Source organism: Colius striatus, chromosome 11, assembly GCF_028858725.1.
Source record: "Colius striatus isolate bColStr4 chromosome 11, bColStr4.1.hap1, whole genome shotgun sequence".
NCBI classification, from domain to species: domain Eukaryota; kingdom Metazoa; phylum Chordata; class Aves; order Coliiformes; family Coliidae; genus Colius; species Colius striatus.
The window spans coordinates 10,427,383-10,439,287 of NC_084769.1; the positions used below are offsets into that span (position 1 = coordinate 10,427,383).

An 11,905-nucleotide genomic window follows, 5' to 3' on the forward strand; every position below is an offset into this window, starting at 1 on the left:
GGGTGGGAGAGGGGGCGGCTGGGGAAAGGCGGTCCCTACAGCCCCCGCACCGAGCCGTAATCGGCTCCCAACACCAGCGCCTATTTGGCCAGCAGAGCTCCTACCTCCGCTTACAGTCACTTCTTAGCGCTGCCTTGGACCCTGCCCGACGGGGCGGGAAAGGTGCAGTGCTTGGTGATACTCACTGTGAGCCACTGTGATATTCTTTGGCTTGATTCCAGCACAGCCTCCAGCACCCAGTGTGGGTACAGGGGGATCCCCAGTGCTGGTGCCGAACCCCCGAAGCCACCCTCCCGCCCCTCGGCGCCTCTGCCCTTCAGCGGGACAGACTTGGTGCCCGGGGCACCGCATTTTCTGCTGGCCAGAGCAGAGGCAAGGGCCCCCCGCACCCACGGCCCTCCAAGTGGGATGGGGGTGGGGGGGGTGGGGGAAGGTGGGGAAGCAGAGCCCTCTTGTAAAGCTCCCAGCCGTCGGAGCCCGCAAGATAAACATCATTAGAAATCATTGTAATTGGGATTGTGAAATCTGACCTCTGACCTGCCGGGCTACGTGTCACAACCGTGTCTGCTTTGATTCCTCGAAAGGCGGCACAAAGGAACAAGCTCCGTGACAGGAGGCAGGGGGATCTGCGCTCTGGCCCGAGGGGACCGACGAGGGGGGGGACCACGCGTGGCCTTCCCTTCTTCTCCCGAGCCTCATTTGCATATGCAAAGTAGCAGGCCGCTGGGCCGCTCCCGCCCGGGGAGGGGTTGGTCGTCGGGTCGGGGCGAGATCCTGGCAGCATTTGTGCCCGGGTCTCCGGGTGCTTTGTGGGAGGGAGAAATGAGCATCGGTGCGCCCTTCTACCAGTGTGGGTGGGGTCGAGGGGTCATCCGTTGGGTCTTGGCTGAGATTCACACCCTACAAACGCACTACTGCCTCCAGAGAGCCGGCGTCGGGGGGAGCTGACCCCCATGGCAAGCCTTGGGAGGGGAAGGTACTACTTTTCCTCCAGGGATTTTCCGCTGGCCTTGTAGCTACCCTCCTCTCCTTAGGCTTGGGCTCCCTGGTTCCACCTGCCCCGTGCAGGCCCCAGCTCTCTAGCCAGGATCCCGAGTGCATGTCCCCCATATCGCCTGTGGTCCCTCCAGGGGTAGTGAGACTCCTGTGGTTACCTTTAGGCTCCTGGCAGCTCACGGCGAGGCTGGTGCTGAACCCCGGGGAAAGGCTGCCTCCCCCCAGCTGCTAGCCAGGGAGCATGCCCCTCGGGACCATCAGCCCCTGGTACCCACGGGAGACCGAGGTCACTCATGGAGCCAGTGAGCGGAGACCTGGACCACGCCAGCCTGCACCAATCCCCTCACATGCCCCGCTCAGCTGCTCTCACCGAGAAATCCTAAAAGCATAATTACATTAAAAAGCCTGATTTGTTTAAATAATCCTCTTTAGGCTTCCTTTAATCTGCCCTATATTTCCCCCCTCGTCTTTATCCCTGACTTGCCGAGCTCAGCTGAGCTTGGCTGGACATCCCGCTGCTGAAGAAAACCCTCTCCATGCTCCTCCGGAGCTCCTCAGCCTGGGGGGCCACCCCCGGGAGCCTGTCCCTGGCTGCAGGTAGGCAGCGGGCCCAGGGGTCTGTCGGTGGGCTGGGGGGAAGCTGTGGGCCCCGGCGGCCCAAAGCCAGCTTTAGCATCACCAACTTCCCGCGGGCAGGAAGCGATGAGGCAGGGCAGGGCCCGCGGAACGCTCTCGGGGAGCGTCATTACCTGTTTTTTAAGAAAAAAAAAGACTTTTTTTCCCTCTTTTTTTCGCCTGTACAGCTCCAGCAGAGTGCGAGGCGGTGGGTGTACAGGAAAGCCAGAGAATTGAACTGAGAATGGAGCGAGGAGGGTGGGAGTGGGAATCCGTTTCCCCCCAACAGCAGCGAGTGAAGGGAAAGTGGGGAGGGGGCGAGGATCTAAACGCGCCCCCCGAACCCTGCGGCTGCCTCCGACGGGCCAGGCTCTGGGCTACTTCTTTCCCCCATCCCGAGCAGTGCGGCTCGCACCCTGAAGGACAATTTCTTTTCCTCTGAACGAAAGATGTTTCAGTCCCATTGAACCCATTGAACCGAGGATAGAGAGAAAGAAATGCACAACTTTAGATGGCGCTGCACGACATTTATTTCAGCCCTCCGAGTATTCCCGGCTCCCCGGCCTGCTGAGAGGAGCCGAGCCCTCGGCGGGCAGAGGAAGGGCTGGGCTGGGCGGGGATGGAGTGGAGGAGGGGTCTTGCCCCGCCGGCAGCGGGTGCAGAGGGCAGGGGGCTCTCTCCAGGCAAGGTATCTCCGGCCTGCGCTTCCATCCTCAGTGGGTGACAGCTAACTACAGCGCTAAGCAGAAATAGTTAAAAAGCAAACAAAAAATGACAGAGGGCCTTTCCCGCTGTCCTTCTGGCTTCCCTTCTCCTCGAATAGACGGAAACCCCCTAATGCCTCCAACAGGTCGAGGAGGAGAAGGAGCTGTAGGCTTAGTAAGAGCTGTAGGTTGTGCTGGCCGGGTGTGCTGCTGCTCGCCAGCTCCGCGCCCCAGCCTGGCCCCGCTCCGCCGGGGCATGGTTTCGGCGTTGCCGCGTCCTCCGGGTGAGGATGCAGGAGAGGGACTCGGTTCTCCAGCTCTGCCCTCTTCTCCCCTCAGTCCCGCCGGCTGCGGGCCTCGGTGAGGGATTCATAGGAAGAGAAAAAAAGAAAAAGGAGAGGAAAAAGCTGACAGAAGGCTCCGTCGTGGTGCCCGGCGGCTCCTCACCCTCCCCGGTGCCCGGTGTCTGCAGGGGCCGCGCGGAGCGCATCCCCAGCGCCAGCCTGCGGCCCGGCGGGATTCCACGCAAGGCCTGCGTGGGCGCCGACCCGCTCACGGCGGCCCTCGATGGCTCATGGACAAAGCCATGGGCACGGCCCGACCCCGGCTTGTCGGTGTCCCCGGGCCGCCGGCGAACAGAGCCGAGGCACAGCCCAATTAAACTGGGGTGGGTGGAAAAGCGGCACGGAGGGGGCCATAGCGAGCAGTCCCTCCGTGCCGCAGCCCTGGCCCCCCGCCCCCAACCCCACGCTTCCCTCATACACGGGCAAACATGATCCAAAGCCCTGAAAGAGACAGAGGAGGGCAGGGGCCGGGAGCGGGGAGCGCTCCCGGGAGCGGCAGCGCGGCGCCCGGTGCCAGTTGCTCTGGTCCTCCCGTCATCGCGGCTCTGCCCGGCCCGGGGAGCGCTGGGAGCTTCGGGTGGGAGCAGACCCTCTCGGGGAGAGGCGAGGAGCTGTCAGGCAAATCCCTTTTCAACACATCCCGCAGCTTTAAACGTCCGGAGGCTTTCAGGCATTTATTTTTTTTCCTGCAGGAGGTGGTGATATATTATTATTACGAGGTGGGGTTTATTTCTTGTTAAAAAGGGAGATGCGGGAGGCAAGCCATGACCGCAACAGCCGAAGGGAATAAAATATGTTTAAAAGAGAGTTAGAAAAGTGAAATTAAAAATAAAATCGAAGGTCTCAGACAGGGGTTTAAACAAGGGATGAGCGATTTCAGAAACTCCTTCACTGATCCATCGAAAACAAAACCTAAATACGCCACTGAAATGGCACTATATACACAGCGTATCGTGTGTGTATATATATATTTATTTATTATATTTATGTCTATATATATACACAAACATCCATACACTAAATTAAAGAATTACAGCCAGCCTGGATCCTGAACACAGTCTACACTTTATTTCAGACTACAGATTTCTGAACATAATAAAATCTTTGGCTTGTAGCGGCGGGTTCAGTCTCGCAGTCTGTGGATCAGAATTGGTTTGTTGGTTTGTTTTGTTGGGTTTTTTTCCTCGGGAAAAATAAAAAAGAGAGACAGAAATTCGCACACACGCACACGCACGCACACACACATAAAAAAATCAAACGAAAGATGAGAAAAGTCAGATATTTACTGTAAAACAAGAGCAACGGACATCGAGGAGGGGGGAAAAAAATAGAAAGGAAAGTAAACAAAACGAAGAAACGAACAAAAGAGAGAGGACGAGAGAGGAGGGGAGAGAGAAACTGTCCAGCAAATAGAGATCGCTACACATATTTCTTACCTGAAATTAAATATATACAAGGTCATATGCTGTTTGGCTATATAGAGATAATTTTTTTTAAAGTGTTCATATTTTATTTTTTTTTCTTAATCGGAGTCCTTATACTATGGATAGACAATAGATCTGCTTTTAAATAGCACCTGTCCGCCTCCCGGCCGGCGGGCCGGCGCCGCGGCGCAGGGCGGGGGGGCCGCGCCGCCTCACTCGCTCTCCTCTTTGTCCTGCACGGTGGTGGTGGAGTGGTTGTAGAGTCCCTGGGCCATGAGGTGCAACGCCAGCCCGTTCTTGATGCCCGTCGCCTTCTTGATCTTGGCTCGTTTGTTCTGGAACCAGATCTTGATCTGCGACTCGTTGAGGCTGAGCTCCTGGGCCAGGCTCTGCCGCCGCTGCTCCGTGATGTACCGGTTCGCCTGGAACTCCGCCTTCAGCCGCTGCAGCTGCTCGGCCGTGAACGCCGTCCGCGGCCGCTTGTCCTCCTTCTCCGTCTTCTTCTTCTTCAGCTTCCTGGTGCGGGGGCCTGCGGGCAGGGCACACACACGCCGCTGGGCAGGGCCGCGCCGCCGACCGACCGACCGACCGACGGACCGACGGACCGACCGACGCCCCCGCCCCGCCGGCCGCCGGAAAAATGGCCGACGGGCGAATCGGTGCCGGTCCCGTCTGTCGTGTCCATGTCCCCCCACTCACATACACCCCCCACAACCCCGGCACCGCCGCCCCGGCATGGTGTGGAGAAGGATGGGGAAAGGAGAAGGGAGGCCGAGGGCCGAGCGCGCCGCGCTGCCCGCGCATACCCCGTCGCCCCGGCCCTGCCGAGAGAAGCGGCGTCCCGCTCGCCCCTGCCCCGACACCCGTCGTCGGGGCACCGCTCCGCCCGCCCCACCGGGGCGAACCGCGCTCCCTCAGCATGGTCCGAGGCTAGGGCCGGCTGGGCAGCGGCTCCGCCGGACAGCGCGGGGGCCGAGGGTCCTGACGGCCCGGCTCCGTGGAGCCGCCGGGAGCAGCAGCCTGGCCGGAGGCAGACCCGGTCTCTTTTTGAGAGACAAGCTCGGGTGAGGGGCCTTCTCTGTCGCCACCGGGGAGCCCTACCGCCGCCACGGCCATTCAGGCTTTCCGGCGGCAGAACGTTCCCGCGGACCCCCGGCCCCTCCTGCAGCTGCCTCCATGAACCCCAGCCGAAAGCGGTTGCCCTCCCGCCGCTCCATCCTCGGGTCGAGATGAGGCCAGGTGAAATTCCACACAGCTGGCCGAGGAAGCAGCCCGAGCCACGGGCGCATCCGGGGATGGCACCCGGACGGGAGACAATCCCCAGACCTCTCTGCCTGCCGGCCCGGCCCGGCCCAGCCCGCGGGGAGCAGAGAGGGAAAGGAGCCCCGGAGAAAGGGATCAACGAAAATCCCCCGACAGCTGCCGGGCTCGGCGGGCGGCCCCGGGCTCGCAGCTCCTCGCCAGCACAGCCGCAACCGGAGCCGGCAAGGCCTCCTGGCCGCCAAGTAGGCCGAAAGCTCCTTTCCCGTGGCAGCCCTTCCCCAGAACGGGGGAGACGCGGCCCGGCGGGATGCTCCCCGGCTCGGCCGGCGGAAGAGCGGAGGGCGCGGGGGTTGCAATGCTTTGCCCCGGCACCTTGCAGCGGGGTGCCGGCGCCTCCGACTGCCGCAGCCCGCTCGCTCCCGGAGCCGAGAGAAACGGCCGAGGGCCCGCGGGCAGCTCCGAGCATAACAAAGAGAGCGGCCGGGCCGAGGCTGCCTCCCCTCATCCTTCTCCCCGCCGGGCTGGGGAGAGCAGGGAGCTTCAGGGAGGACATGCAGAAATAATCCTCTGCCCGAAAAATGGGAAGGTAATAAAGTCTCAAGTGCAAAACGCCTGGCGCACCGCGGCCCTGGGAATCGGTAGCAAAACACCCGTGGCCGGCCCGGCCGGGAGCGAGGGCCGCGCCGTCTGACAGCTCTATCACTCCATCAATCACCCCAGTCAATCAAAGTGGCTTTTCTGAGTTTCAAGTCGCTGGACGTGTCAATAACGGGGGATGGAGATGGCTCGGCCGGTAGTGCCGCATCGACCGCCGGCAAGGAGCAGCCAGGCCAGGCAGCGCTGAGCGGGAAAGGGGCCGGGGCAGCCTTCCCCGCCTCCCGCAGCAACCCCGGGCCGCCAGCATCCCCACGGCTCAGGGGAACCGGCCCCGGCTTTTGAGCTGCTCGGGCGGACCCCTGGCCGCTTGCCTGGGGTGGCACAGGGGAACCCTCTCTCCTGGCCCTCTGCTTCTTTCAAAAAAAAATTACAAGTAAATATAGAAGCTAACGGTGACAAAATAAAGGGCTGCCGAGGGCATCTGGTGCAGAGTAAAGAGCGTGGAAGAGAGTGGCAGGATAAGGCCGCGGACTGGGAAAGCTGAGCAGGCAGCTCCCACCGTGGCGGCCTCGAGCAGAGGTACAACCGGGCCCCAAAACCACGGCGGGGAGCACCGATTCCCGCGGCAATGCGCGGCCTAAGGGCCTGTCTTTGCCTCGCTGCAGAGCCCCCGAGAAGCAGCCCCTCCGCCACCTTCCTCCCTCCGAACCTTTTCCTTCGCCCCCCGAGAAAACACACACAAGCCCTCCGCGCACCTCCAGCAGCCGCTCAACATGTGGCTCGGGTCTCTGCCCACCACCACTCCCGAAAAGCCACCAGCACCCAGGAAAAAAAAAAAAGAAAAAAAATTACAGAAAACAAAAACAAAGGGAAGCAAAAGCCCCAAACCAAGGGAGCGGCTGGATCCGCCGCCGTTTTTCGCAGCGCTCCCAGCCCGCGCCGCCGCGCTGCGGAACTCCCGGGGCTGCGGCAAGGCGGGGCGGGCGGGGGCACGGCAAGGGGGTCGCTCCCCACCAGCTCTCCTCACAGAAACGCGGCCGGATCGGGGCCCGGCGTCACATTCAAATTTAGGAGACTCGGAGGAAGAAGGAGGGGTGGGGGTGGCGGGGGGACACGTTTCCTCTCGCCCCGGGTGACCCAGGACACCCCACACACACCCTCCCCCCCGCGCCTCCCCACGCGAAGTCCTCAGCAGGCCGGGAGCCAAAGCGACGGGGGAAAGAGGGAAGGGGGGAGGGGGGGGTCGACCTTGTCACGATTTTAACAGCTCCCAGATGCGCCGCGGTTCCTTACCCGAGGACGGTCTGTCTGAATACCTAGTGCAGTAGACCCAGGCAGGCCACACCAGCGGCTGTTGCGAGTCGGGCTTTATAACAGGTCCTCCATTATTAGAGCCCATGAGGAGGATGGCGGGGCTGCCGTGCTCCCCGTACTTCGCCGGGTGAGTCTCGCCCCCGTCGGCGGGGGACTTGGCCGCCCCCGACGCCGCCGCCGCCGCCGCTGCCGCCGCCGCGGCAGGACTGGCTTTGGCGGCGGCGGGCGGCGGCGGCGGCGCGGAGCCGTCGGGACGGCAGTTCGAGTCCGGGCAGAGGAGGGAGGGCGGGTTGGGCGGCCGGGCCAGCAGCGGGTTGACGTTTTCTCTACCTGAGCTCTGCCCCCGGTCTCCGTCCCGCTCCCGGCTGCCTCCTCCTCCGCCGCCGGCCGGCGCGGGCAGCTCCTTCTTGCAGCCGAAGTCCGGCCTCAGGATGTTGTCGATGAAAAAGTTGGTGGTGCGGTGGGGCGGCGGGGGCGGCGGCGGGGGCGGCGGGTGGCGGCGGCGGGGCAGGGGCAGGGGGCAGGGCGCGGCGGGGGAGGCGGGCGCGGGGCTGGGGGACACGGGCACGCTCTCGCCATCGCTGCCGCTGCCGCTGCTCGCCGGGCCGGGCGCCGCGTCTCGGTGGCCGTGCCCCTCCGGCGGCTCTTCCATGCTCAGCCCCCGCCACGGAGATTGCTGCCTCTTTTCCCCCCCACCCACCCGCTTTACGCCCACTCCACTTTGCCGGTGGGTGGCGGGGTGGAAACGGGGCAGGAAAAAATTTTAAATTTAAAAAAAACCCACCAAAAACAGGAAAAAAGGAAAAAAAAAAAGAAAAAAGAATAAAATCCACTTGTTGGGCTGGAGCTGAGCTTTTTTTTTTTTCCTTCCCCTCGCACGGATGGATCCAAAACCAGGGAGACACTCGAGGGCTTCCTTCCCTCTCCTCCCGATCAGCTTATATTTCCACCACCAAAAAAAAAAAAAAGCCACCAAAAAACCCTACAGCAAAAAAAAAAAAAAAACCCACCCCAAAAAGGTGTGCGGCAACACAGCTCCCCCCCCCAAAAAAAACGCCCTCCCCCCCCCCCCCGTCGAAAACCCGTCAAAATATGCCCATCTTCCCGCCGCCGGCGCGGCGGCTCCGCGCTGCCCCGCTGTCACGCCGCGCTCTGCCCACGCCGCGGGCTGCCGGAGCCGTTCCCCGCCAGCCCGCTGCTGCCTCACACGCCGCCCCGGACGCCTTCAACGGGGGAGGGGGGGAGGGGGGGGTTCAATTTTTTTGGTTTTTCTCTCTCCCCCCCCCCTCCTCCCTCCTTTTTTTTTTTTTCTAAATAAGAAAAAAAAAAAAAAAGCCCGTTGTAAAAGGCGGGATCGCTGACAGCTCCGGCCCGGGCAACAAACTCCCTAAAAAATCCCTCAGCCACACTTTTTTTCACTCGCACCGGAAGCACGTGAGGCGGCACCGCACGTGGGGGCGGCCAATGGCGCGCGGCCGCCGCCGCTGACACCCCCGCGCCGCGCCCAATGGGCGCCCGACGGGCCGCCGCCATAAATACCGCGTGGGGACGGGACGGGACGGGCCGCGCCGGCATGGGACGGGACGGGCGGCGGGAGAGGCGCGACGGGGCGGGGGGGATCCGCGCCCGCACCTACACGCGGTTATAGGCGACCCCACACACACACCTTCCACTTACACCTCAACGAGCCCCTCAAACAACTTCGTCCACAGGGTCCTGCGGGGATTTACTCACTGACTGCTTCCCTCCTCCTAATAATAACACCACCTTCCCAAATCTGTGTGTACCCTTTTGCCACCTTTTACTTTCTCTTCTCCCGCAGCGAGGGGGAGGTGGCGAGCGAGGTGGGGGTTGCCCTGGCATCGAAACTTCAGTTTTGTGGAATAAACATTGAAAATACCAATATTAACATTAATAATAAGACTATTAAACATCAAGAGCGGCAGGAGCGGCCGCCGGGCGCGCTGGGAGTGCGGCGGCACCGCTCGGCTAGTGCGGTTCTTTATTGAAGGGTGGGTGTTTTTTTGGGATACGAAGCAGATCAGCCGGTAACTCATAGCTAAATTCGTATCATGTTTCCTCGTCTGCTTTTCGATGTTTGTTTGTTTGTTTTTTCAGGTACTGTTCGTTTCTTTCCCCCCACTGTTTTGGGTTTGCCTTCTTTTTTTTTTCCCCTAGCAAAGCGGGAGCAGCTCGAGCCGTGTTGAGGCAGCAGGGGAATGTGAGGATTTTAAAGGGTGAGGAGGGAAAAAAGGGCACTTTTTGAAGACTGCTGCAGCTTTCTAAAGAAATTAATTTACAGGGGAAAAAAAAAGAAAAGAAAACAAAACACAAATACGCTGAGCGCAGTTTGGGGTTTGCGGGGCTGCTGGGGGCCGCAGCCCGGTGCCGCAGGGACCGCCGGTGCTTGCTCCCCGCCGCCCCGGGGCCGAGCTGCTGCGAGCCGGGAGATGTCGGTGCACAGAGGGGCACAGAGGCCTGGAGGTCCCACGACACCTCACGTTTTACACGCCGGATGGGGTCCCTGCGGGCCGGGTGACCGGAACCGCGGCTGCTTCCCGGCCGGCCACAGGCACCTGCTGCGGGCTGGGGCCGTGCTCCGGCCCGCGGCCGCTTCCCAGGGCTGCCGAAAGGGCAGTTCCCAGCCTCTTCTCTTCCTGACGTAACCGAAACCCCCCGTCTTTGCCCCCTAAAAGCAGGAGGCCTCGGGGCCCCGCTCACCGCTCCGCGCCTCTCCGCCGGGTCGGGCTGCGTCACGTGCCGCCGCCTATATATCCTATATGTGCATGTGTGCGTGCTCAAACACACACCTATGGCCATGTCTCTATGGGTCTATACCTCTGCGTTTCCTTGCGGGCTGAGCTGCGGTGCCGGCAGCGGCCGGGCTCCGGGGAAGCCGCCCGGGGGAAGCCCGGACCGGCCCGGGGCTTTGCTTTCGGGAGGCGTCCGGCACCGGGAATCGAAGGAGACACCTCCCGGAGTCCGGTAACGGCCCCTTAGGTGCCCGGTCGGCATGTGTGTGCCCACATCTCCGAGGCACACTCGGTTATGTTCCGTACAGGGGAAACGTTCCCGAATCGTTACCTCCAGCCACACAATAATCTCCAAAAATAATAGCTGGCGGAACGCAATCGGCCCCGGAATCAAGAGCTTCATCCGCAATTAAATGAATGTTAACACACACACACCGCCCCCACCCCCCCCCATCCCGCATTCACAATATCATATCATTTACTCGCACAGAAATTGGGTTTATTTATATTTAAGTTAGCAAAATTGAAATCTTTATCCCAAAAGCGAGCGTGGGTACTTAATTAAATTCTAATTAGGACACTATCAATATCCCATTTAGCCACGTAGCCTTTGTGAGCCGCGGTCCCTTTCAGAGCTGTAAATGGGGGCTCGCTGCCTTATCTCTCCTGCAAGAGACGCCTTGAGAAGGGCTGCAAAAGATAATTTATAGGTTTTAATTACTCTTCATTCCGCCTGATCAGCTTGGCGTTCATCACAGGACGGCGAATAAAACCTGGTCAAAAGCACTGTCACTATTCCCTGGCAAGACGCTTAATCAAAGTAAGCAGGGCCATATTACACGCTGCGAGCTTCTTCACGTAATTTCCCAGCTGCTGATAAAGCTAGTTGAATAATGCTGCAGTCCTTCGGAGACACCATTTACAGAAATGACTTTATTGACGGCTTAACGTCGGTAATTCATTTTACCTTTCATGTATTGGGAGCCCGGATTTGTTACAGTAATAGGATGATAAATGTCCTGGCGGCCCTATAGCTTTTATTATTGAATACAATACACACACCCATCCTTAAATGTTCCAAAATTGGGTAACAAAAGGGAGAGAGAGAGAAATCGAAGCTTTTAACTATTTAATTTGCCTTCCTGAGAGCGGGGAGGGGGCGAAGTGTGTGTATGTACTTGTGTGTGTGTGTGTGTGTGTGTGTGTGTGTGTGTCTCTGTGCGTTTGTGTATGTGCGTGCATGTGTGCACGGGGCGGGGGGGGGGATGGATTATTTCGTCTGGAGTCCTCCCTTTTTCTAGAAACTGTTCTGGATTTTCAAGGCTTCTCTATAAATTGAGTAGGTTTGTGTGCGGAAGGGGTGGGGGATCGGATGGATGAATGAGGAGGGGTTAAAGGAGAAGACGATGTATATTTTCCAGGCTGGATATTTTTTCCACCTCGACCCTTCCTATCTAAATAGATAAATATTACTCTCCGGCTAGCAGATAGTTACAGTAATCGGGGTAATATGTCTACACCGTGTCTTAAGGATGGAAGGTTGAAAAAAAAAAAAAAGAATGTAAGAAGAATCCTTTCTGAGTCACAAATCCCTCTGTAACTCGTGGGTGCCGCTGGGTTTCGGGGCGCACGTCGGGGCCCCGCGAAGCCCCATGGCCGTCGCCGTCGGGGGAGAGGCCCGTCATGCAGAGCCACCGGTGCGTCCAGCGGGGCCGAGGCACCCGGTGCTTCCCAGAAAGGCCTCCGGTGGCCAGGGCCGAGCTGCGGCGCTTCCCTCCCCTCGGAAGTGCCCCGGTGCTGGCTGAGGCTCTTGAAGGGTGATGTCCTCAGCGTGACTCGGTTCTGGGGCGTGGGTCAGTCGTTCTGGTGTGGAGAGGGAGAAAATGAAATATAGG

At 60.1% G+C, this 11,905-nt stretch overlaps 1 protein-coding gene across 1 annotated transcript; it reads right to left on the reverse strand.

The window, feature by feature from the left end:
- Positions 1-4,295: 4,295 nt before the first annotated feature.
- Positions 4,296-7,909, reverse strand: EN1 (engrailed homeobox 1). The gene is made up of 2 exons (XM_062005137.1): positions 7,237-7,909; positions 4,296-4,612 (listed from the first exon to the last, which is right to left on the reverse strand). Exons 1-2 carry the CDS (start codon positions 7,907-7,909, stop codon positions 4,296-4,298), a joined length of 990 nt encoding a protein of 329 aa, XP_061861121.1.
- Between the last annotated feature and the right edge of the window lie 3,996 nt (positions 7,910-11,905).

What these genes read in the sequence shown, in the direction of transcription:
- EN1 (XM_062005137.1), bottom strand. Translation starts at nt 7,909, where the DNA reads ATGGAAGAGCCGCCGGAGGGGCACGGCCACCGAGACGCGGCGCCCGGC. An exon ending in TTCAGACAGACCGTCCTCGG is followed by an intron (nt 4,613 to 7,236) that starts GTAAGGAACCGC and finishes CCCTGCCCGCAG; the next exon opens with GCCCCCGCACCAGGAAGCTG.